The 25,862-nt window shown below is 40.1% G+C and overlaps 3 protein-coding genes and 1 non-coding gene across 4 annotated transcripts; 1 reads left to right on the top strand and 3 right to left on the bottom strand.

Annotated features, from left to right (window-relative positions):
- Positions 1-7,112: 7,112 nt before the first annotated feature.
- On the bottom strand, positions 7,113-8,414 carry otor (otoraplin). The gene is made up of 4 exons (XM_022763794.1): positions 8,216-8,414; positions 7,907-8,046; positions 7,537-7,647; positions 7,113-7,397 (listed from the first exon to the last, which is right to left on the bottom strand). The coding sequence occupies exons 1-4, from the start codon at positions 8,328-8,330 to the stop codon at positions 7,374-7,376; spliced, it is 390 nt and encodes a 129-aa protein (XP_022619515.1). The 5' UTR covers positions 8,331-8,414; the 3' UTR covers positions 7,113-7,373.
- Positions 8,415-10,182: 1,768 nt separating this feature from the next.
- Positions 10,183-20,611, top strand: LOC111235299 (GTP-binding protein 2-like). The gene is made up of 12 exons (XM_022763714.1): positions 10,183-10,580; positions 11,721-11,747; positions 12,174-12,358; positions 12,567-12,675; positions 12,800-12,997; positions 13,331-13,505; positions 16,837-17,056; positions 17,237-17,372; positions 17,483-17,541; positions 17,649-17,820; positions 18,154-18,318; positions 18,484-20,611. Exons 1-12 carry the CDS (start codon positions 10,383-10,385, stop codon positions 18,664-18,666), a joined length of 1,827 nt encoding a protein of 608 aa, XP_022619435.1. The 5' UTR covers positions 10,183-10,382; the 3' UTR covers positions 18,667-20,611.
- Positions 14,457-14,539, bottom strand: trnal-cag. The gene has a single exon. It is a non-coding gene; the product is annotated as a tRNA-Leu (tRNA).
- Positions 20,612-21,677: 1,066 nt separating the features above from the next.
- Positions 21,678-25,751, bottom strand: polh (DNA polymerase eta). The gene is made up of 10 exons (XM_022763731.1): positions 25,547-25,751; positions 24,840-24,974; positions 24,461-24,693; positions 24,161-24,339; positions 23,946-24,049; positions 23,689-23,808; positions 23,333-23,456; positions 23,121-23,186; positions 22,807-22,979; positions 21,678-22,703 (listed from the first exon to the last, which is right to left on the bottom strand). The coding sequence occupies exons 1-10, from the start codon at positions 25,681-25,683 to the stop codon at positions 21,737-21,739; spliced, it is 2,238 nt and encodes a 745-aa protein (XP_022619452.1). The 5' UTR covers positions 25,684-25,751; the 3' UTR covers positions 21,678-21,736.
- Between the last annotated feature and the right edge of the window lie 111 nt (positions 25,752-25,862).

The raw sequence follows: 25,862 nt of genomic DNA, 5'->3' as shown, positions 1-25,862 counted from the left end.
AGATGTGAGAAGGAACACACTGAGAAATCCTGCAACACACAATTTTGTTTCACCACTTAATTGCCTTACTTAGCCTCACTGCTTTTGTAATGGGTAATTGGTTGTCATGACAAACACTCAGTCTATTCATAGCTCAGAGGCTTGTGCAAAAACCCCTCTGCAAAAACGTTTGAAGACAGAGAAGACGTAGAAGATTTCTGATGGAAGCTTTTCACGTCTCCAAAAGCTGAATGATGAAATAAAATGATAGCCTATTATTTCTCTTCTCCCCAAGTAATCTGTCAGCCTGATCTAGGGAGACTCCTCAGGACAAAATGGACCTCACCTTTTGGTTACATACAAGAAACCAGTGTGACAAAGAGCCCTAACAGTATACTCTTGTATTAAGCGGGGACTAAAGCATTCTCTCTTTCTCTGCTGAGAGAATGTAAAAAGCTCTATTGATCTTTATATACTGAAAGAAGAAAAAGAAAATGAGCAATAATACAGTGTCACAAATACAGTGTTTCATTTGTGTGTCATTAGTGTCATTAGTGTAAAGCTGATATGATGCCAACACACCGGAAAGTGTGACTGTACTGGGATTTCAAGTGTTTTTTTCTGTGAGGTGTAGATGATGTCAAGACATGTGATCATCAAACACAGCAGACAGCATTCTCCAAGACCTCCAGCCATGTGTTACCTAAACACATGCATTATTTATGTTACAAGGAAATGAATAGAGAAGACTATGAGCTATCTGTGACCTCCAAGTCACAATCATACAACTAAAGGGAATGAATAGAGGAGGTCTTTTGCTGACAGCCATCAGCCACGGCTTCATCGCTTTCAGTTTGCTCAACAAGGTTAGCAGATATGCTCAAAATAGAACTTTTCAAAGCTTTGTGAGACCCAGACATGCTTGTAGGATAACATGTTCATATCTAATGGGATTTATTTTACAAAGCTCAGAAAATACATTGCTTTATGTTACAGGAAATATTCACTGGCTTGAGGTTAAAGAGAGGGTGATGAACAGTTTTTCAGTCTTCTAGATATTTGGCAGTTGCTTAATGACATCAAGATTTGGTGAGGCAAAAATGTAAAAGTCTTTTTTTTTTAACTTTTGATGCTCACACTGTATCGCAAACACCAAACCGTGTAACCCAGCAGGTGTGTATAGACCACTGGCTTTTATTATGCACTATTCACATGCATTTGAATTTAAATCCAGAAATGTGATCTTAAACGACCAAAACTTTTTAAAAGACCAATTTGTAAGTTTTGCTATTGCTACATGGCCAACATTAACAGATGGTTAAATACCAGTTCAGAAGAAACGCTGCATGACTATTATTTGACCTGCCAAGAGCTGGCTCAGTGGTGGAAGGAAACACTAATGTTAACTTTTTATTTGCTTAAGTGAAGCTTTGCTGAAGTTAGCATGCTATCCAGCTAGTCCTGGTCAAGGACTTTCTTGTCACTTTCTGTTGGTGAATCACTGTAGTGTCCAGTCTGCTCTGAAGAAGTCGCGCTGCTTAGAGGGTGTATTGTAACCTCTTGTATAAAAATATATATAATAATATTAATGTAAAAATGGCAAGACAACTGTTAATGCTAACATTGGCTATGTGGAAATAGCAAAACTTAAAAATGGCTCCTTTAAGGATACCACTTGGCTAACAACATGGTTATCAGTAAAGCAGGTCTATTTGTTTCATCCAAACCAGCAAATGAATTACTGACTGGATGATTTCTTTTCCACCTAGTTTTACTTTACATACACTATCATTTTATTATATGGACTAGCCACTTACTGGACCTTTAATTATGTATTAATCCAAAATACATTTATCAAACTAGTCTCAGTATTAGTTCTCTTATTTTTCATTTGTTAAAAATTACAGGCTAATGGCTGCACCTAATTTCCTCATGGCACCATTCATTTCCCGTCTTTTTCTTTCAGCTTCATGACCTTTGACTTGAACATGAACATCATTAGTAAAATAGAGATAATTACATAAAGCATCTCTTGAATCATTGTTGAAGGTCCTCTACACTGCTAACCCCGCAAACACACACACACACAATTACCTTTCCCTGAATCTTTTTGGTAACCACGGTGATGGGCAAAACAGAGAGGGAGAAAAAAGAATGGAAGGAAGTTGGTCCCCTTGGATAGGGAAGCTTGCAAGAAGGAGTTTATATAGGTATGACAGAAATGTAGGTGACTGCTGAGACAAGGGAGAGAAGTAGAACAGCATGAAAAGTATCAATACCAATCTCGCTTCCACTCAGGAAAAATCTACTTAAACTCTTTCAGATGGCTTTCTCTGCTTTACCCCCACTGAGGTCACACACACACACACACACACACACACACACACACACTTCTCAGCAGACATTTAGAGACTTCTCATTGTACGGAGTATACACTCAACAAGCACTTTAGGAACACCTGTACACTTGCTTATTCATGCAATTATCCAATCAACCAATCGTTTGGCAGCAGTGCAGCGCATTAAAATCATAGAGGTACAGGCCAGGAGCTTCAGTTAATGTTCATATCAAACAGCAGATTTGGGGGGTGGGATGTGTGTGTGTGTGATCTCAGTGATTGTTGGTGCCAGACAGGCTGGTTTGAGTATTTATGAAACTGTTGATCTCCTGGGATTTTCACATAGTCTCTAGAATTTTTACTGAGAATGGAGCCAAAAGCAAAAACCCCTCCAGTGAGCAGCAGTTCTGGAGACAGAAATGCTTGTTGATGAGAGAGCTCAGAAGAGAATGGCCAGACTGGTTGGGGCTGACAAAAAGGCTTCGGTAACTCAGATAACCACTCTTTACAACTGTGGTGAGCAGAAAAGCATCTCAGTATGCACAACACATCAAACCTTGACGCTAGGCCTTAAGACCATGGTGGGTTCCATTCCTGTTGGCAAAAAACAGTTAATTTGAGGCTGTAGTGGACACAGGCTCAACAAAACGGGACAGCTGAAGACTGGAAAAATGTATCCTGGTCTGATGAATCTGGATTTCTACTGACGCACACAGATGGTATGGGGTCAGAATTTGGCCTCAACAGCATTAATTCATGGACTCAACCTGCCTTCTCTGCTGTTGGTGGTGTGATGCTGTAGAGAATGTTTTCTTGGCTCACGTTGGGCCCCTTAATACCAATCAATCATGGTTTGAATGCCATAGCATAAAAGCATATCTCTTTACGGCCACGGTTTACCATTTTCTAATGGCAACCTCCAACATGACAATGCACCATGTCACAAAGCAAAAAAAGTCTCAAACCGGTTTTTATGAATTCCTCACTCACCAGATCTGAATCCAGTAAAACATCTTTGGAATGTGGACAAACGGAGGATTTACAGCATGAATGTGCAGCTGACAAATCTGCAGAAATGATTTGATGCAATCATGTCGACGTGGACCATAATCTCAGAGGAATGCAGAGGGAGACCCTACCCAATATTAGTATGGTCTTCGTAATAAAGTGCTTACAGGTGTATGTGCTTTGATTAGCTGAAAATGTGATTGTGGAGTGAAACAAATGGACTTACTATGATGAGTGACTTAGGCTATTTCACTATATTTCATTTAGCAATTGTCTGTTTTTCTCCAAAATGCAGGTTTCAATGCCTTCTCAAATGTCTTTTTTTTCCTCTACCAGAATAGAGCTGTAACCCTCAAGTAAGAGATATAATGGAGTGCTGAGCTGTTTGGAGGGTTGAACACACTAGAAATGAAATCAATGGTTTCTTTGTGTGGTTGTGTGACAGAGAAAATGGGTGGAATTACACTTGCTTGTGCAATTATATGAGTCAGAGATATAAAACAGACACACATAGACAGAGAACAAGAGAGTGAGCTGCAAACACTGAAAGTGAAAGAATATTGTTGAAGTTGCACTTTCTTCTCGATTAATCACTTTTCTTTTTCACCTTATCCTTGAATTATGGCAGAAATACACGAGACGTGGTTCCACAATCTTGATCTAAAACTAGGCTGACAAAATAAATTTTCGAAAATACATACAAGATATTAATCAAGTGAGAAGGACACCGCCGATCCTCAGGCTACGGTGGTGATTGATTTGTGCTGACTGATTGATTGATTTAGTTCAAACAAGTAGTGAGTTGGCATTTACTGACACTCTTGAAGAAAATCTGTGCTGACAAACCCTATCATTCAAGCACCTTTAAGACACTACCGATTAAGTCAGTCGCCGCAGACACACACACACTCATGCATGCTCAGGCCCTCGTCACGCATACATACATAAGGCACAGAAGTCTTCCATCCCTCTAGAGGATAACACATTAAGTTTTCTGTCTGTCATCATCCTGAGTGAATACTTTCTCTCGGGGGGACAAAGCCCCTTGTTTGCCCATGGACAGAAATTAGCTGTTTCATCAAAAACCTTCACACTGAGTCATTCCATGTTCAATATGACCAATATTATTGCTCTCCAAGTGTTCCTCCAACCTCAGTCTTTTTTTTTCAGTCTCACAACAATTCTGCTCAATCTAAGTTTATATAGATTTTCAGAGCCAGACAAGACAGAGATATTTTTCCATTAAAGTGCTCTGGAGTGTTTTGTTTCTCCAGGAACCTCTCTCCCGCAATTGAAATGATCTTTTGCTGATTATAATTTCTTCTCCCTTTTTATAATGGCCTTGAATGTAAAAAATAAATCTGCTGCAGTTGTTGGTTGTTCAGATTAAGAGCTGTTAGACTACATTTGTTTAACAGTATCACGGCTTGTTGCATCACAAAGACATGCCAGACATGAGTTTTTTGGGATGTAAAAAAAAAGTCATGTTTCCCAAGTCTAAAATGTCACACTCAGATGCTAACCAGACCTGAGGCTGTTGATTTCCCAGCTGTACAGGGTGCTGTGCTGCCGGGGGGAAGAGGTGTGGGTGTGACACTGGATGGAAAAAAAAAAAAATGCGTCTGCTGTAGCCTGCATTTGGCAGCTGCTCCTTTAAGCTCACACACAAACATGCACGCACATCAATCTCTTCTGTCACACTATCCCTGCTTGTCACCATGGTAACACCCTAAAGCTACAGCTGTCTGATGGAAGATTGACTTTAGACAGGAGTAACTTGCTGTGAATTGTGAATTTTGGCCTACATATTGGCATAGGCCGGCACATACACACATGAAAAGGTGAAAAGGTGGTGAGTGTTTCATCCCTTTGAGACAATTGTAATGGTGGTATTTATTCTGAATAATGCTATTCATTTGCCATTTATTCTGAACTGATTCTTCTCTTCTCTTCTCTTGTGAGCCCCTGCTTTAACAAACCCCCTTAGACATGTGCCAGGTATGTCTTTCCTGAGCCGCAGTTTGTGGTAGATGTCCACATTTGAAACAGGTTTGTATTGATCTGGGCTGAGAATGGGACAGGAGATTGATCGTAATGTGTGGCAGACCTATTTCCTAAACTCTTAAGCCTGCCTTTCTAAGAATGCCTCAGGTCAGACAGAGAAATAAACTAATGAAAATTACCTTTTTGCAATGGCCTTAAAAAATCATTGCATGAAGCAGTCATGTAAGCGACTTCCTGAAATAGCAGAGAAATGGAAGGGAAGCTCTGAAGAACATTAGCTAAATTATTAAGTCTTCCTTTATCCAAATGAAAGGTCTTTGGGTTTGATAATCCCCTGTTCTAAATGGATAACATTTGATTGAGATGTTGTATTCACTACTATCTCTGTATCTGGCTGGGTGCTGCGATGCATAAAGAACAGATACTGACGATTCACAACCAATCAAAGAGAGATTCAAATCATTCCGTGGAAAGAGCGTTAACTATGACAGTATGTCAGGCCATGTTTATTCAAAACAGCGTGTGTGTGTGTGTGTGTGTGCGTGCGTGCGTGCACGTGTGTGCGTGTGGGTGTTTGGGTGTGTGTGTGGTTTTGAGACAAACAGAGAGACAGACAGGGTGAATTGATAATCTCATATCTCATATAATTTTAGACTTTGATAAACAAAAATATACTAGACCTATGCGTGGTATGCATGCAATAATGTAATAACACTTAATTGAAAATAACATAAACATGAAGTAAATTTATCACAATTAAAATCAAAGCTTCAATGGTCATATTACACTAAGAGGTGAGCTGTTAAGAAGGTCTGGCCTGGAACACTTTGATATACTTCAAAGCAACTGAGCTTTGAGCAAAACCGCAGGTGCAAAAATAAAGCTAAATTATTACCATTCAATTAATTGCTGTCTCCTATTTTCATATACAGAGGAAATAAGCATCATCACTAAATAAAAAACACAATTTGTTTTGTAGATTGTTGTCATTTTAGTTTGATGAATGTTTAAAAAATAGCAATGTCAAAGAACTGACAGAGAGACACGAGTCATTAGTCTGGTTGAAAAAAAAAAACCTCATCACTTCTAAGCTTCCTTGCAGATGAAAGAAAAGGTGTGTCTCAGCTTTTTTTTTATTTATGAGTGTTTTACCAGTGTTGCTGTAGTCACTAGAGTTACTAAGTTATCTCATTTATCATAGATTCATCTCATTCCTGCTGCGCAATATATCACCATAACTCACCTGTATTCAAACCCCTCATCAGATTTATCACAGTTAGTTCAGAAGGGTTTGTATAGCACAGCTAGTGTCTCCATGTGTTTTAGAATGAGTGTCAAAGAGAACAGGGCTAGGGGCACATTTATTGGCTACAAAATTAAAAAAAGAAAAACGATAATGTGTTATTATGACTAATTGTGTTATTGAATGGATTTCATAAGCAAATGTGCTATTGTGCGATTATTTCCCTTGAAGATTGCATTCATTTAAAAAAATGTGCCTGCTGTTTTAGAATTAATCATAAACTTGCTGTGTGAAATGCAGATGGTTTGTGGTGTAACAAAAATGTCTCTAACAGCATCAAGAAACTTTGATTCTGCAATAAAAAAGGCTAAAAAGGCTATATCATTGAATTTGATGATATAGTTACAACAGGAGAGTCGATATGTCTGTAGATATGTAAATACAACTGCAATTACCAATCATGAAAAGTCAAAGTATTGATCTGGGAAACAAATTCCTACCTTTTCAAATAATCAGCTTTCTGGATTGATGTGAAAAAAAGGTTTATTAAGCAAAGTGACCTGTAAAGACAAAGCAAAGGCAGATAGGACTAGCTCAGTCAACAGTAGGGGTGTCAGACTGCGGACTTTGAGGGGCTGAATGTGTCCCAGGTTTTCATTCCAGCTGGAGACAACACCACAGGATGTAATGGCACATCGTCTGGCACGCCGGCTCAATAGAAGAACAGTCTATTCTTCTTTATAAAAGCCAGAGTTACTAAGAGCAAGATTTGAGAAGAAAGAGGCTTCAGTCTGTTATGCTTTAATCACAGTAGAAGTCCATGCCCTGAAAGAAAGGCAAAAAACAAAAAACAAAATGCTAAATAAAATGAGATACTGTAAGTGTTGACCGCCACCTATTACTCCAAAAAAGGAAAAGAGAATGAGTAAAAAAGATATCCTATAAAATGGATGAAAATACTCACAGTTGTGGGAATCTTAACTGTGTCTTGTGTAAACTTGTGGGTCTCCTTCAGCACAGTTGCAGGGAAGTATCCAATGATGCCCATCTGGTCCACATACCGCTCGCTGTAAACCTGCCAGTGAAAATAACATGGCCTCTCTGAGAAATTAACAGGCATCACATTGTATATGCTGTAAGCATTTAACCTTCCTTACTAAAATAAACATGATTTAAATGCTTGTTCATTTGAGATACAATGAAATATTAACCAAAGACCGGAAAGTTCACATTTGTTTGTCCCAGCTGCTGCACATCCTCTGTGCCTTTAGTAACTGATTGCAGGTGTACAGTGCTACACTGCTAAATAACACGTAACAAAAATATGCACATACACTTCCAGACCAGAAGACTCCAGCGCCCTCCTCTGGTACGAGTTTAGAATACACGTAAACCATCTGACCCTTCTTGATGTTGATGAATCTGCAGTCAGGAGCAATGAAGTCATCCAAGGCTGTGGCCATGGAGAGAACATCTGATAAAGCACAGAAAAAAAAAGAGGAAAGGGAAAAACATACAATGAAAAACCCAAATATTTTAAGAGTTAACAAACACATTGCATTTTATTGCATGATTTTAATACATAATGCATTTCAGGACACATTGCATGCTCTCTCATGCTTCTCTTTCATGTTGTGACTTACGTGAGCATTCTGCATCTCCACAAATCTTGTTGTCTGCTAACTTATCCATGATGACGGCCCTCGCAGTCTGGTGCAGTAGTCCCACACAGAGGAGGATCACCAGTGGATAACTCATGCTGGCCAAAAGAGTAGAACCAAGGGAGTGTTGTGTGTGTGCGTGTGGATGTGAATGTGGACGTTTGATGGAACTTAAGGCTGTAAAAATCCCAAAACACTCAGCCAGGACTGAATGGGCTGAGCCCCTGCATCAGAGGTCGGCTGGCCAATCAGTGTTGAGTTTCTTTCTGGAACTATTCATTTCCCCACAAGGGAGTTGACTGACTTTTTTTTTTTTTTTAACTACTCAAATCTTAGTCTCTCTGCGGGAACAAGCAGTCACAGTTCATGTGAGCTGTGTCTTGAGCTCTGTAAACTTCATGTGTACAAACACAACATGGTGTTCTTTCAACAGGTCTTTGAGTGAGTCGCATATTTTTGGACAGACTAAAAAGTCCTGTGGAATAAGCAGTGTAATAACTTCCAACATATTTTATGTAACTACAAATATAATCTATAGATCGTTTTGTGTAAAAGTACAACTAATCTAAAATAACTGGAAAATGTTGTGCTGACTTACATTCAGCTCTGATGATCCTCTCATGTCACTCTAAGGGCTTGAGATAAAATATATGTCAAACTAAATAATTTAAATAGAAAAATTAGAAATTGCAGACATAAAGATTTAAAAATAAACAAGCCCAGGTACAGAGATTACAAGAAATCCCTCTGTACAGGATGTTGGGAAGTACACTACTTGAGCCTGAAGAGCATAAGAATGATACCACCATTAACGACACATATGTGAATAACACGAGGAGCAAATGTAATGGAATGAAGTTTGCTGGTGACAGCTGTTTCCCCTTGAAATCTAGCTTAGATCTGACTTTAACACATTTGCAAAACAAAGAGTCTTGAATAAACATTTGCAAAATAAAATGGAACCAAACTTAGTCTAAGTAACATTTTCAAAAAGTCTGCACAATTAGGAAATGGTTTAACAGACTAATGGAGTGAGACCCACTTTCAAATGGTGTCAAAAACTATGGACATTTTGCATTACAACCCTCCATGTCCTCTCAAGTAGCCTGAAAAAGTTTGGACCCGTATAGGAGTCATATTTACAATCAAACACCTGATGGCACTCTTGTCCCCTAGCTGTGGTCAATAGATTGCACTACTCAGAATTCTGTTTAGTTGGTTGTTTTTGCGAAGTGAAAAAAATGATGTTCTGGCATAACCAAATATTTGTTATGTGTTTTTGTGGGAATTCCATGGGCTAATACTTTACTGTAATGCTGTATAATAGATTAGGTAGAGGCATAGGCCTATTGGTGGAAAAGCCAATATAAACTCAATACTGAGGAATAATAACTTCAGTCTTTAAAGATGCAATGAATACTTTAAAGAAAGCCACATCAAACTGGTTGCAATGTCTTGTTGGCGAAATAATGAAGCAAAACCTTATAATACGCCAGGTATCATTTGTGGCTATTAATTATTTTTTTATTATACCACATTGCTGAATATGAATATACAATTGAAGAAGTATTCTCCTTTAAAGCCTCTAAATACTACCGTATAGGTCAAATTCTATTCAAGGATCTATATGTCTAAGTCGGTGATTTATTTTTCGCCTTGTTGCATCAGATTTTGTGAACGATAAGCTTTCTAAAGTCTTTGTAAACAAGCATGTAATTATTTCCTTTTCCAACTGAGGGAAAGCACTGCAAAACTGTATTTGTGTGTGTACGCTATTATAACCTAGGTGGCTAGGCGGGCGGTATTTAAACCGACATACAATCTCGCGGAAGCCAGAAAGCAAAGAGAACCGCCCGCTTACGCTCTACGGCTGTTTAAATCAAGCACATCCTTGGACATCTAGGGCTGTGACGTAAGCACGCTGTCAACTCAAAGCGATAGCCTCGGACGGTGCTGTTATTGTTCGGTTTGAAGAGTTTGGGGGTGGTCGGTGCTTTGGTTTTACTTTAGGGGGCCGTAAGCTACCACTGGCAGGCAATTACACTCAAATGCAAACACCTGCTGGCCTAGGTCAGGATACATTTTAGCGACATAGCATCACATTTATCCAGGTAGTGGTAAGCTAACAACTTAGGTCCCAAAGTAGCTGATGGATGCGCGGGTATCGGACTTATTCGGCTCAGGAAATGGACACGGCTCTGGATCTCCAGGTGTCGCCTCTAACGTCAAGCCGGGAAATGGCCATGGCGTAGCTCCCAAAAAGGCTGGTGCTAAAAACAAGAAATCAAAAGCTCGATTCTCTCGCACCTTCAAACCAAGCAATAACACCCCATATCTACCTCCAGAGGTAAGGAAGAAAATACGCGCACAATTTCCGCTAGCGCAGCATTATTTACGACCCAAAGCAATGTTCGCTAATAACAATGCTAACTTAAATTGATGTTTGTATGCATGTTGTGATGTGTGAGTAATAACGTAGATGTCGTAGCATTCCCTGCCGTCGGAGTGAGCCTGACTCCTATTTGAACTTGCAGTGACACGTAGCTAGTCGGGAAACAAAACGGAAAATGAATGAGATGCTTACATTCGGCTAACATTAGCAATCTAACATTTGATGTTAAATTAACAGTTTTCACAGTAGTTTTAACAACACCAAGCCAATGTGTGTTCAGTGAAAAGCTGCTTGCTATAGCTGGCTGGTGTTTTACTAGCTAGCAGAAGAGGAACAGCTGTGTTTGTAAATATCTAGCAGGGGGCGGGGGTATCCTCGGTCAACCCATCTAGCTAATGTTATTACAGTCTCTGACATATACTCAGCGAAGGAATGTTTTTTACACTGTAACGAAAGATTACTTAGATTTTTTTTTTTTTTTATGTTTTTTTTTATTTTTTATTTTTACAGTTGTTGCCTAAACTGAAACTGCCAAATAAAAACCGTTTAGGTTCAGGATTGAATTGTGTTTTTAACAATAATTATTAACAATATAGGTTAATGCAGGCATCCTAGATTAAATTTTAAAGAGATTAGCAATAATCACCACGGTCAAAAACTCCTGCCCTGTTAATGGACAAGTCTCAACATATCCCATGGCTTCAGTTGTTGTTTTAGATGATCTCTAGCATGTAACCAGCTCCACTCTCTTTTAGTGATGATAACTGTTTGTATACATTTGAGATATCTGTCACACTTGTAGGAGTAGTGACTAGTTAACTTTAAATATATATTGACTTCTCCACACAAATTTATTTTGTCTTATATCACATTAAGTGGCTATGTATTAAGGCAAGTAAAGCAGTTAGTTGGTTTGTATAGCTCGCAGTGACTACCTATTCACAGTAGTGCACTGACTGCTCATTCAGTCAGATTGCCTTTCTTTGTGTCTTTTAACAAATCAATAGCTTGTTGTTTCACTTCTCTGTAGTCTGACAGCCGTTGTTTCTGTTCTGTCTCTGTCTGTCTCTCTTTGTTTCTCTCCCTGTCTCTTAGGCTGAAGAGGGAAATATAGAGTACAAGGTAAGCAAATTAGCTGCCATGTCATGTAAAGGACCTTGTTGTGTTCAAAGGATATTTTGGTTTCCTTCAGAATGAGCTAGTTGCTTTATTATAACAACGCCTCTCTAGGCCAATCATCATTATAATAAGCTTCCAGTAATATATAGGTAGTATGTCAGAATATTTAAGTGCAGTCTCACATGGTCTCCGATGGAAAACCAACACTCCATTGGATTAGCAGGAGCTTTTTTAGTCTGCGAACAGCTGCTTCCCACATCATATCAACATAGCCTGTATAGAAGATATTTATTGCCTCAGTTCTAAAGTAATCCCCTAAAATGCTACTTATTTGCATCAGAATTATTTAATCATTGACTAGACCCATTTAACTGTCCATGATCAAGGTTTAAGTTCATCACTAATGTCTAAAGTCTCTCTCTCCCACAGCTGAAGCTGGTGAACCCCACGCAATACCGCTTTGAGCACCTGGCAACACAAATGAAATGGAGACTGCAGGAGGGCCGAGGCGAAGCTGTCTATCAAATAGGTGTTGAGGATAATGGCATGCTGGTGGGACTATCAGAGGAAGATATGAGGGCATCACTGAAGACACTCCATAGGCTTGCAGAGAAGTAAGTGCAGAAAGTGTCTTTATTTACTTTTTATTTAGACATTACATCTATTATCCCAGTTTTACAGTCAGCTATTCCCCCTTAAGCCTAACCAAAGTAATGGTAAACAAAAAATGTCAGTCTTTAGAAAGCATAAGTGGAAATTTTGTAATTACACAATTCAAATACCACACTTTTTTTCTTTTTTTTCCTTTGCTTTATTTGACAGAGTTGGAGCTGACATCACTGTTCTCCGAGAGCGAGAGGTTGACTATGACTCTGATGAGCCTCGTAAGATTGCTGAAGTTCTCATTCGCAAGGTGCCAGATGACCAGCAGGTTAGTGAGGCTACTCTGAAGGCATGCTGCTTTTTGGCTGTTGTTATTTTGCTGCTGATCTGTTCATTTTTAAATTATCAGCCTTTTTCTAAATTCATTTTTTCCCATGGTATTTTTCCCACAGTTCTTGGACTTGCGAGTAGCTGTACTGGGTAATGTGGACTCAGGCAAGTCCACTCTGTTGGGTGTTTTGACACAGGGTGAGCTGGACAATGGACGTGGAAGAGCGCGGCTCAACCTCTTCAGACATCTTCATGAGATCCAGACTGGACGCACTTCAAGCATCAGCTTTGAGATCCTTGGCTTCAACAGTAAAGGAGAGGTGAGAAAAGATCCATCTCCAGTGAAGATGTGTACACTAGTTATATACTAATATATAATATTTTGTCAAAAATATCAGTATAAGTTAATAAATTATGTTATGTTTATTACCACACTGTTTCCTTATTGAGATGTTCCAATAGATGAGACAAGAAAATATGGTTTTTCGTAATGATGTAAAGAGGAAAGAAAGTTTCGCACAATGTAATGTTAATGCAGCAACGTATTATTCATTTAACTACTGCATCGGCAAGTGACTTGTAACTGTTATCTCGCCTGACCTATACTTTCAAAGTAATAACTGAGGAATATGTTGCTGTTGCTTTTCTCTTAGGTTGTGAATTATAGCGAGTCTCGAACAGCAGAGGAGATTTGCGAGAGTGCCTCTAAAATGATCACATTCATTGATCTGGCGGGTCACCACAAGTACCTAAAGACCACCATCTTTGGCCTCACCAGCTACTGTCCAGATTTCGCTATGCTGGTCGTGAGCGCAAATACTGGCATTGGTGAGTATTGATTGATTGATTAATTAAATTTTCTGCTTATTTGATAAGAAGTTGCACAACATTGTAGGTCAGTTAAAATGTACTCGTGTCTCTATGTGTACTTTTTCCAGCCACTCACTTGACTATTCAGATAAGAGAAGTTGAAAGTAGCTCTGTCACAGGGACAATGGCTTGTTATAGACTTGCAGGGCCAGTCTGACAGCAAGCCTATGTTTGTGTACACCACACCTCCAGACTGTAGTAGTAGGCTTGACCAGCTTTGGGGTAGCACTTTGCAAATGTGATATCTGAGCTTATGTAACACACCACCCTCCCAACCACAGCCGCTTTACCCCCCACCCCCTCAATCCTGCCTGCCACTACTTGTCTCAAAATATCTCAAATACCATCCATTCATATCAGAGTCCTCTGACCCACTAGAGGTAGTTCTGTGGTTGATCTCGTGCAGATTTGGAAAACCTGACACCTGTACATGGGTAAGTAAGCTACTGTGTATGTCAGCACTGCTAACTTTGCAGAAAGGACATAGGACATCTAAGTGAAGTTATGCCCCAAATACTTGCAGACTTTAATCTTTGCATAGGAGTAAGGCCTGTTGATTTCTGAGATGAAATAGGCTGATTTTTTTTTTTTTCTTTTTTAAATGAAGCAGATCAATTTAGACTGCATTCCACTCACATTTCAAGTTTTTGTGTTTCCTGCTACAAGAAGATCCTTGTAGCAGGAAACCACACAGTGTTTACCTCGTGCTCTGGTGGCGAGACAGAGTGTGAGAAGCTTGTACAACAATACTGAGATCAAGGAATGACATACATTGAAACCTGAGCTGTTTAAACTGGTGGGACAGGCAGTTCTTTGCTTGTGAAGATATATTGTTTGATTACTTTTGTTCCTGTGAAGGATGAACAAAATTGTCTTTAGTTTGTAGGATTATAGTAAAAAAAAATTTTTTGTCAGAAGTGGGATTCGAACCCACGCCTCCAGAGGAGACTGCGACCTGAACGCAGCGCCTTAGACCGCTCGGCCATCCTGACATGTCAACACAGCTGTTAACTCTGTCACATGACTGGGAGGAGGAGGGGTTTTGACAGCAAGCAAGTGGGCCCAGATAAGAACCCCCTGATAAAACCTTGTGACCTTCTCTAAAGAATATCTGTTTTTGCTGCACTTTTGAAAGTAGTAGGTGTAAATAACATCATATTATGAGGAAATCTATACCTTTGCTTTCCTTTTGGAAATGGCAAGGAGGCATGTGGAAGAAATATGAGCCCTGGAGACAACACTGGTTACTTAACAATCCAACTCACAGCCTTCTAGAGTTATTAGGCAAACTAGAATCAGCTGCTGTTAATGTATAGCTCCTAGTTCTTTTGTAAGTCATTTTGAAAACACACACATCACTGAAACCCAGGTCCTGTGTTTGGGAATTTGGTAGAAAACTTTTATTTCTAAACAATGTTATCTTAAAGTGTTGAGTTTTCCTCACCACTAAAAACAGCCAAATTATTAACAAGGAAACATAAGTAATGATTTCTGCCAGTATTTGACTTAGTAGATAAACAAGCAGCAGAAGGCTTAAGAAAATCCAAGGCACAGCCAGAATATAATTAAAAAGTTTTTGAAACTGCTATGACTGGTTTGTTTTTACTGTTTTCAGGCATGTGAAGAAAGACCAATCTGTTGTTAGGGTACCTTTGACCTGGATGTGTCCTTCAATAAAAAAGGAGTATTTTGTTTCATAATCATTTAGTAGTATTGGCTACCTCAAAAAGAAAATTACACCCACTGCTGTGAAAACTGGTCATTAAAGTAATTATAATATATATATAAAAAAAACATTACAATCATCTCCCTTAAGCAAAAACACATTTAGTCCTAATGTTTAAAAAGGTGGTAAGTAATAAACACACTCATTAAAACATTTTAGCCTTATCTGGTATAAAAAGGCATGGATATGAAACCAAAACAAGACAGGGGTTATTTGAAAATAGGTTTCAAAGACGCTACAATCTGAAGTCTGAGAATGAAGCACAACCTGCAATGCTACACATCTTTTAAAGACTACAGCGTAATACTCTTTAATTCATATGGATTTATGTGTGATTCTCTGTACTCGTACTGTAGTCATTGCTGTGCTTGTGGTTGTCTGTTCTAAAGTGGGGCATGCTGGGGGAAATGGGGTCAAGAATGAGGACCACCATAGCTACGCAGCAGACAGAAAGGGGACATAGCGTCTGCAACCCGAAGAGCTCCAGCTTTAATTATGAAACAGAGTAATGGATCTGTGTAAGACATAGGCCTCGTCTTGGGTTGTATCTGTGACAAGCCAAAAGCCCCAGGGGGAGGGAATCTTCTCGTACCATTCTGTAATACATTAAATATTTTTGACACTTCCTCTTCACACATCATTATTTACACAAGACGAGGAACGTTGAATTTTCATTTGCACTGTTACTTTGGATGCATAGAAAATAACACAACTGGCAAAACGATCTGCAGCTCAGCTGACAAGGGGTCAGGGTATTTTGAGTCTCTGTAAATGTGTTATGGGTCAGTACCCTTGAACCCCCTGATTATGTAGGCTTATTGGAGACCTATATCCTATATCTGAGACATGATCTACTATACATATATATCGCTTTTTCTCACGTGCTGGCTCTGTTTACAAAGAAACATGATCCACCAGGCATGTATGAGATCACCCGGTTTAGAGTGGGTCTTACTTGGCATTCTGGATAGCCTAAGCATCAGTGATATAATTACTGTATGTGGTTGAATATTTCCTACCCTGCTATCCTATCTACTTCCTCTGATGCCATAATATTCATACGTCATGGGAAAGTCTACCTGGCCTTATCAGTTCGCTTACGTGGTTTCTTGACCCTCAGACTGACATTAGGTCACAGCTTAAAGATAAGCAATGTTATCTTAGGTCACAACTGTCCTTAACTGTGAACTGAGGGCTGCTATTGTGTTTGTACGCAAGGTTTCTTTCTCTGCCTCTGACTCAGTATTGTATTTGATATCCTGAGTATCATATGAAGCACTGTCTAGTCATGTTATTTCCATATACATCAAATAAACATTGGAGGTTTGAAGGCATTACTTTGTGCATCAATACTGTGCACGCTACCAATGTTTGTTTAAGGAAGTGACTTTATCCCTTCTTGCTTATTTAATGCAAATTTCTCTGGATAGGAGCATCATATTGAATACATCAAATAAACATGGCCTTTTTGAGCTTGCATGTGAAAGCTTTTCATGTGAAGCAGTTCAAGGCACGATGTAACTGATATGTAACTGACATCCTCTCCTTCTCACCAATATCCAGCTGGAACGACACGGGAGCATCTTGGGTTGGCCATGGCCCTGAAGGTGCCCATCTTCATCGTCATCAGTAAGGTGGACCTGTGTACACGGGCCACTGTGGAGCGCACAGTGCGGCAGTTGGAGCGTGTCTTGAAACAGCCGGGCTGCAACAAGGTGCCCATGGTTGTAAGCAGTACGGACGACGCCGTCACAGCAGCACAACAGTTCGCCCAGTCACCCAAGTATGAAATAACTACATATACATAAGTAAATGAGTTTATGAACCTGATTCTATTTAATGCTGTGTAATGTTGTGTAGTTAGTTCTGTTATAACAGAACAGGGCAGAAACTAGCTGATGATGTGTGATATGTCTGTGTGTGTTTGCGTGTCCTGATTATGTGTTTGTGCTCTCCCTGGTAGCATCACACCCATCTTCACCCTGTCCAGTGTGTCTGGAGAGAGTCTAGACTTGCTCAAGGTCTTCTTCAACATCATCCCTCCTCTTAGCAACAGCAAAGAGCAGGAGGAGCTTATGCAACAGCTAACTGAGTTTCAGGTAGGCCTGAGATGAAGCGTGTTTTAGGCACATCACATTCCTCCTCATGCAGCATAAATATATAAAGTCTTTTGACGCTGTGTTTGACAGCAGTGTACATCCCATTACAGGTGGATGAGATCTACACAGTGCCAGAGGTGGGGACTGTGGTGGGAGGTACTCTGTACAGGTCAGTGTGTTTAAATGCTTACTTCATGTTCTTCCATTCAGCTTGTGTTTTTTTGTTTTTGTTTAGCATGGACTCTCTCTGAGTCACTATTATCTTTGATTGTGCAGTGGTATTTGCCGTGAGGGAGATCATCTTGTAGTAGGGCCCACAGACTCGGGCCAGTTCCACAAGTTGACCATCGGGAGCATCCAAAGGAACCGCTCGGCATGCAGGGTACTCAGGGCCGGCCAGGCTGCCACACTCGCCTTGGGAAACTTCGACCGATCACTACTACGCAAGGTTAGTCACTTTATGTTTGTGCCAAATTTAACTAATTCATTTATTATCTAAAATTATTCTAACTCGTATTCTTCCTCTATACCTCTCAGTATTTAGAGGAAGTGTGTTCCTCGTATTTTCATGAAAATAAATGACTGATTTGGTGCTCACCCATTTATATGGAGAAAGTAGAAGATATCAGTAGTTAGCATAATGTAGCAGACAGAAACTCAAAAAGTTTCTTCACATATATATTTTTAATATTATGTAGGTCACTATAACCAAAGAACATGTTACACACTGAATTCTAATCTATTTGTGTACAATGTCTTGTGTGTGTTTTTGCACTCACAGGGTATGGTGATGGTGAGTCCGGAGATGGATCCTACCATCTGCTGGATGTTTGAGGCTGAGATTGTGCTGCTCTTCCATGCCAAGACCTTCCACAAGGGCTTCCAGGTTACTGTGCACATTGGCAATGTGAGACAGACAGCCACTGTGGCAGCTGTGTATGGCAAGGTTAGTTCATCCACTTAGCTACAACTGTCTGAAAATTGCCCTCTATTTCTAAAACCTGGGCTTGTTATATCCCAATGTGTTACCTTAAGCAGATGATGTCCAACTATTCTTTGATTTGTTTTATTCTTTTTTTTTTTATTCTTATGCTACATCATTGTACCACAGGAGGAGCTGAGGACGGGAGAGAAAGCAGTGGTTCTCTTCAAGTTCATCAAGCACCCAGAATATCTGAAGGTAGGAGCTAAGGTGCTTTTCAGAGAGGGCGTGACCAAAGGTATCGGCCACGTCACCAAGTTGCAGCCCATTGCCCAGTACCAGCCATCCCAAAGCGAGGATGAGGAAGTCTGAAGTTTTTCAGACAACCACAACAGAAAACACCGTCCCACCCCAAAACAAGGTGCTTTATAAACCCCTCCTGCTCTCTCCAAAGGCTACTCTCCCACGTTCCCTGCACAGTAAACCCCTTTCACAGGATTTTGTTGTGTTATCACCTTTTTCTAAAGCCTTGTTGTCACCTTCTTCATCCTTTGTCCTCTCCAGCCTTTTAAATAGCTGATGATATTTTAGTCTGTTTTCTGGTGAGGTTTAAAGAGTGTGGCTTTTCATGGCACTGATAAGAGGAAATTCTCCAGCCACCTCTGTAACACATTCAAAGCAACATCTACCAAAGTGATATTGAGTGTCAAGAACACATAGTTGCAATGCACGGATCAATAAGTGGCAACTAGGAATATCTATGTTGAAGTGCTGCCTGCACAGTTTACACCTAAATGCACTACCTAACACACTTCAAAAAAGATGCACACACACTTGCACTGAAACATAAATGCCAGTGTTGATATACCTTTGGCAGATAATTGTTTACAAACTCAACAGCTGCAAGTATGAGATGCTTGAACATTAAGGTATTACCTGTATCACCAATGTCATTGTTGTCATCACCTCACAGCAGCTTGTCTGTGATACCAGCACAGTGCCTGACTAATAAGGACAAACCTCTGATCTCACTGTATTTGAATACTCTTACATCAATATCCTTTTCTTAGTAACTACTAATGAATTGTGTGAGATAGTGTAGAAGCAACAAGATGCATTTGTGGTTCTCAGACACATCTTGTCAGTCGTATATAAGCTTAGCCATCTTGCTTCAAGCTACTATTACTGACACAGGCACTTTATGAAGGTAAAGGAGAGCATTGCGAGGTATGCAAAGATAGAACTTGACCCAGTTTGTATGTCGGCCTGCCAAGCTAACTCACATTGGCAATCACCTTATAACTGTCACATTTGTCTGTGAGAATTCTGTTTTTTTTTTTATTTTATTTTTTTTTTATTCACAAATAATGCCTCACGATAGTGCAGTGAGATGGTAATGATCTCGCTGCCTATCTTTTAAGTGCTTTAGTTACTCAGGTCAGTGTCAATATTGTATTAGACAGCATTCCACTCTCACAGAAGTACTTCAGCGAATGTTTCTGTTGCTGACTTGGGGGTGAGGGGTGTCTCCCAAAGAGATGTGTTTGATTATGCATTATATAGTATGTGAAGCTGCCAACTGATGCAGCTTTGTTTAAAAGCAATTGTTTGTGGTACTTGATGTCGTCTCTTCACTTAAGTTACTGATGACACTAACTTTGAAGGGGTTTAACACAGTGCCTAATGGGGCTACCGTTTGAGTAGCCTTCCATTATACCCCAAAGTTTTACAACTTAGTAAACAAGAACATCTACTTAAGTCGGTGCTACTACTAGAAACAGTTTTTAATATCTAGAAGACGACTTTGAAAATGAATGTTAATTGCTACTCTGTTTCAGGCTGTTGGCCTTACCATCTGTTTTATCATTGCATGTTGATGTGATTTATACACACATTGTTGTCCCACTTACATCAGTGATACTGAGGACAACTGAAATGTCTGCCCTGTTTTGTTGCACCCACGTTGTTGTGCACAGTTTGTGTGCATTCAAAGATGGGAAAATTTAGAAAGCATTTCAACCAAAATATTTTATAGCATTTATGAAGTTATATCAGGGGTTAAAGTTTGTTTTAATGCATCTGAGAAGTATTTTATAGATTTCTAGAAGTTCTCGATTTTACAATTCATCCAAACACCTTTTTCACCGTTGCAGTCTTCTTAATCACACCAACGCAGCTTCACTTTTTTGAAATCACATTAAGACCTGTGTTCCTTTTAACTGAATTTTGATCATTATTTGGGTGAAATGCAACATTTATGTACAGATCCAATTTGTGTATCATGATGTACATGAATAAAACCTTTATTGTCTCTTTAGCAGATGTTTCATTTTGTTGTCTTTTAAGTAAAACAGAAAGTTACTCAATATTTTCAACCATGTAATACATCCAGTGAGCCATGACTCACAACACATGATAAAGTTTTATTTTCCTGCTACAGCTCCTCCTTATCTGCTCTCTAGCTGATGCAAGACAAGAGTAATTTACTCATTCAGCTGCCTTTCAACGCTCATGCACTACAGGAAAATCGTCTCACCTTTGTAGAGAAGTGAAAACAAAACAGGATGACACGGCCCTTAATGCTCATTCTACTGACAATAATATTAAAGGTCTCACAAACCCCTGGCTCTATGTAATGTATATCATTAAATCGTAAAACAATCAGGCAGATGCTTTTGTATCACAGGTTTTAGAACAAACATTTCCCTTTATAAGTTATTTTTCCCTATGTAGTTTAAATTCTGAAGTTAGTGGTCCCATGTTGTACCAATTTTATAGAAGCTTCAGTCTCTTAGACAGTTCTGCAGGCCTTATCATCAGTGGGACTGGTGTTCTGTGTATGTCTGATTAGCTATGGTGTCTTGCCACAACTAAACAGAATGAAGAAATTTTACCAACATTTTTGTTTGGATCCCTGAGACCTTTCCATTTGCATTTAACAGTATTTCAAATATATACCCTCTTGTCTTACAAACCATTTTCTGTATCTCTTGAGTTCACTAGAAAACTTCATGCTGACATTTGAGTGTGGACTTCTGCTCTATATTCAACTGACTAGTGGCATCTGCTGGCACATCAGAATACTACAAGATAATGCACACTACTACACAATATAAAAAGCATCTTTAATATACTCTGGTTCACAAAGTAATTGCTTAAAAATACTGCTTTTATCTTTATAATAAAAAGCATATACAACACAAACATTCTTACAATATAAAGCTCACTAACCTCAATCATTTAAAGCAAGTCCTAGTGTGACCTGTAACAATATGGCTTCCCATTCTTTGAGTAAATACAAGAGCAAATCATATTGTTTTTACACGTTTGTGTTATATATACACACACACACACACACACACACACACACACACACACACACACACACACACTACCTGAAATTTGTATTTTATTTAATTTAAAAATGCTATTAGTCACATTTTCATTTCCTCTTGAAAAAAGAATCCAGAGTGCCCGTACTGCCACCTTGAGAGCAGTGTCTTTTCGGCTGGGGTCCTGACTGGCCTCTGGTTTTTGTCTTGCCCCTGGAGGACTGGGCTGTGCCTGCTACTCCCACTCTGAGAGGAGATGCAGAGGAAGAAGAGGAGGCAGTGGGGGAGGAGGTAGAGAGAGCTGCTGAACTCGTAGATGAAGAGAGTGAATTCTGGAGGTCCAGGGCAAAGTGATAATCATTGTGTTCAGGCATTTCCCAAACCAACACCTCCTGGCCACAGCGTTCACACTTTAAGAGGTCTTCTCTGGACACACTGGGAAGATGGCGATTTTCCTCTGCATTAATGTCCAGTTCATCCTTTAACTCTTCACATGGTGACTGGTGACATGTAAACTCTGAGCTATGTTTATCCTGCAGGCCTGACCTAAGAGCAACAGTGTCTTCCGAGTCTTCTTTTTCATTGACTGTCGCAGTTGATGTCGTTGATGCTGAGGCGTGTGAGCTTCTCTCAAGACTCTTCTTGTGGAAGAAAGAGGAAATGTCAGGATGGGGGCTGGATGAACCATTCTTACAATGAGGGGAAGGTGGTAAGGAAGAAAGAGGGCTATTGATACCTGACTCTTCTTGACTACCAGTTGCAGAGGGTTTGAGAGTTATGGCGGAACATGGGAGAATTCCTGTGGATCTTCTATCTTCATCCTCCTCCTCATCTTCTTTTGTTACTTTCTGTCTTTGTTTCTCAGATGCCTTTTGAAAGAAGGACTGAATAGTGCCAGGTTGTTTGCATGTTGAGTTATTTTTCAGTTCAGAGAGTGGCTGTGTGGTGGACTGAGTGGTGGAGAAAAGGCTCTGGGTTGAAGTGACATCACTGGAAAGGAAACCAGCTATCCCCCCTGCTGATGGAGCATCACTGAATTTGCTGGCTGAGAGGTGTAGCAGGGTGAGGGGTGGAGTCCTGTGGACATGATTTAAAAAAAAAAAAAAAAAAAGAGTGTCATAATCACAGAATTCCTTCAACCAATGACTTTAAATATTTAATCGTTTTATCTTATTATTACCATGTAGCCTGGTGGCTTCCTGCTGTGCTGAGACTCTTGATGATGGCAAAGCTGTCACTGGATATTTTGGTCGCTTCATAGCGCACTAAAGCACAACAGCGAGAAAAGCTGCTCGGCCTCTTATCCCCAAGCTGACGTACACCAACTGTCAACAATTTAGCCACTCGACCATTCTGTAATGTGATGAGAAATGACAGCCACTAACATCAATCCCAGTTATATTTACTATAGATGGCTTCAATGTGAAACCCAAAAGATAAAGTTGTTCACCCTACTGTAATAAGGGCAAAGAAAAAAAACAAGTTTTTTCTCACCACTTCTCTGTCCTTGGTCAGCCTCTCCTCCAACTCAAGAGCAAGTTGATGAAGCCAGTACTGTACCTACACAGAGGTTATTAATAATCAACATGAAAACAATAAAATATTCTTTCTAAATTTCAGTCAAAATAAGCCTAAAAATCAAAGTCAGATTAATACGTTTCCAACCCTGATGTAACACAGGGGTGGCAGAGACTGAGGGTCTGTACCTGCTCTTTTGTAGCCAGTGATGTCTTCCCAGGGAAGTTTTTACTGCAGCCGATGGACTTAGGTAGCTGTCTGGGTTTTACTGCTTCAAACTCAATCCCCCGACACAAGTCATACAACCATTGGCTGCAAGGCAAAGACATTCAGAGAGATGAATGCACTTGGTAATTAAGTATAAAGAAAATGTTAAGAATTTAAGTCCAGTTTATTTTTGGAGCAATTTGTCAAACAGGTTTGTCTTTGTAAGGAAATGTCAATTCCTTTTAAAATTATGATGATGTCATAATAAGCAAGACTTCTGTTTGCCAGTCATCTTATGAGACTTTTGACTTTCAAAGGAATATCTAGCTTGTCTTACCCTGTTTTTTCTCCAAAGTGCTGTCCCAGTTGGGCCTGAGAGAAGCGAGTCAGATCTCCCATGTTCTCAATTCCCAGAGTTTCGGTGATGGAGGCACCCAGCTTACCCCCCAGGTTACGGCTGCATAGATGAAATAAGCAATACATGAGTTCAGTATATTGCTAGTCACCTTCTGTTTTTAAACTTCTATGTCAGATTATGTGATTAAAAAATGTGATGAATACATTCTTTATGACAGAGCAATACTTTGAACTCACATCTTGCTGATGGGTAGAGAGTTGAAAAGTTCTGTTACAGAGTCCAGAGGCAGAACAGTTTGCCGGTTAGGTTTGTTCAGTCCACAAGCTAGCTTGGCCAGTACCTAGAAAAACAGACAATTATCTGTGACCATAGCAAAAATAATTATTGCTCTTTAAAGTATTGAAATGGCATTACACTATACCAAGAATAGAACAATGAGAGGTTTTCGTACCTTATTGTGTGATATCCCTGCTGAACAGCGGAAGCCTGTGTGTTTCTCCACGGCTGCTCTCATTTCCTCAACAATGAGTGCCCCCACAGTCAGCTGCAGATCTGCAGAGCTATGCTCCCCTGATGGAGGGACAGGTAAGGATGCCAGCCACTCCTGGAGACCTCTGGACCTCAGCTCCTCTGTAGACAAACATGATGCTATTAGTGGGATACATCCTACCAGAGTTTGTGTGGTGCGCTTCCTGTGTCCAACGCTGAAATGATTACTCGAGTAATCAGTTAGTTTTTGGTTATAGCCTACCTTTATCCAAGACAGCATCCTCTGCAGATGTGTCCTCTTCCTGTGAACTTTGTGGGTACCCCTGGATGTAGGTTGTCTTCAGCAGGTGAGGCTCTATTTGTTTGTCTGTCATGGTTTTCAGCCGCTGCTGGACCGCAGCAGTCAGGTCCATGTAGGCTTCATCAATGCTGGCTCTTTCAATCACAGCAAAGCGAGACATCACCTCAATCACCTCCACACTTGCCTCCCTGTAACTACACAAGGAGTGAGTAGGTTATTTATCTTACAACTGGTCATAGAAGTGGAGGTATTAAAATAACAGATCAACTATTAATGCTATCAAAGACAGGAAGATTGGGGTTACAGAGGTTACATAGTACATACCAATACCAGCACTTACTGTGTTAGGTCTGCCTTGCCATGAGACTCACGCACTCGTGCCACCTGGAGGTCTGGGCACAGTTTCTTTGCATCGTCCACCCACATGTTCCTGGTGACACCATGGGCCCTGGCCTCATAGCTCACAGCTATGATACTAACAGAGGATGATATTTAATTAAGAACCGTAAGAGCATGTTAACATTAAGTCCAAAGTGGTTATCTGTGGGAGATTAGGGCGGGTGAGTTGCCAACACAGAGACGGCCATTTAAATGGTCCATGCAACTGAACAGACACAAGCCGAGTATAGTGTCAATGTATACACAGTGTGTGCTGAAGAGAGAGAAGTCTTTGCAGTCACAGTGTAGTCTCATGCTGCCAGGTCACAGCATCGACTGGAAGGTGTTAAAATCATTGACCAGGAGTCGGTGGGCAGCCAAATCAAAGATGCTATTTACATCTAATGCCAGAGACCATCATTGAACCGAGCAGGAAATGGGGTTGCATGGTTATTATGATCCCATCGAAGTTTCATAACTTGGTCACGTGATGACATTTGACTGCTGTGGGTAGAAAAAGCTAGTAAGTGCACCTTGAGTTCAGATTTTTTTTGTCAGACTACCATTTCTAAGTTAGCTAAGCAATGTCATCTAGCTATCCAGAGGCTGAACGACCGCGGTTTCAGTTGCATTAATCATAAAAACAGTGTCTCTGTGTCAGAAACTCACCTGCCTCCTTTCCACGTCTTGTACTGGGCCACCACACAGGGAGTGTTCCTCAGAGCTGGATTCAGCCTCTGCTCCACCTGGACGTAAAAACAGTCCATGTCCACCAACGCCACCACTCTCTCTTTTCCATACTCCATCACTGGAGAAGGAGTGTCGGTCAGCGAAAATAAAATAGACACCAACTGTGGATGCTCACTGAGGTTGAACCGGGCGCCGAAATATAGATGCTTCCGTTACTGTCACTTTCTATTGACGTAGACATCTGAATTTACATAAAAACGTCATCTAAAGTCGACGAATGCAACATTACAGGTAG

The sequence above is a fragment of the Seriola dumerili genome, unplaced genomic scaffold (genome assembly GCF_002260705.1).
Source record: "Seriola dumerili isolate Sdu_G_001 unplaced genomic scaffold, Sdu_1.0 BDQW01000478.1, whole genome shotgun sequence".
In the NCBI taxonomy this organism is placed as follows: domain Eukaryota; kingdom Metazoa; phylum Chordata; class Actinopteri; order Carangiformes; family Carangidae; genus Seriola; species Seriola dumerili.
The sequence above is the reverse complement of the archived record's forward strand: the minus strand, read 5'-3'. Positions and strand labels throughout refer to the sequence as shown.

Excerpts from the sequence above, each read along its gene's own strand:
- otor (XM_022763794.1), bottom strand. The coding sequence starts at position 8,330 with ATGAGTTATCCACTGGTGATCCTCCTCTGTGTGGGACTACTGCACCAG. Across the intron at positions 7,648-7,906 it reads GAGTCTTCTGGTCTGGAAGT|GTTTACAGCGAGCGGTATGT; the intron begins GTATGTGCATAT and ends TTTCACTGGCAG. Across the intron at positions 7,398-7,536 it reads CAGTTAAGATTCCCACAACT|GGCATGGACTTCTACTGTGA; the intron begins GTGAGTATTTTC and ends CCTTTCTTTCAG.
- LOC111235299 (XM_022763714.1), top strand. The coding sequence starts at position 10,383 with ATGGATGCGCGGGTATCGGACTTATTCGGCTCAGGAAATGGACACGGC. Across the intron at positions 10,581-11,720 it reads CCCCATATCTACCTCCAGAG|GCTGAAGAGGGAAATATAGA; the intron begins GTAAGGAAGAAA and ends CCTGTCTCTTAG. Across the intron at positions 12,998-13,330 it reads GCTTCAACAGTAAAGGAGAG|GTTGTGAATTATAGCGAGTC; the intron begins GTGAGAAAAGAT and ends CTTTTCTCTTAG.
- polh (XM_022763731.1), bottom strand. The coding sequence starts at position 25,683 with ATGGAGTATGGAAAAGAGAGAGTGGTGGCGTTGGTGGACATGGACTGT. Across the intron at positions 23,809-23,945 it reads TCTCTACCCATCAGCAAGAT|CCGTAACCTGGGGGGTAAGC; the intron begins GTGAGTTCAAAG and ends TCATCTATGCAG. Across the intron at positions 22,980-23,120 it reads TGACCAAGGACAGAGAAGTG|AATGGTCGAGTGGCTAAATT; the intron begins GTGAGAAAAAAC and ends ATCACATTACAG.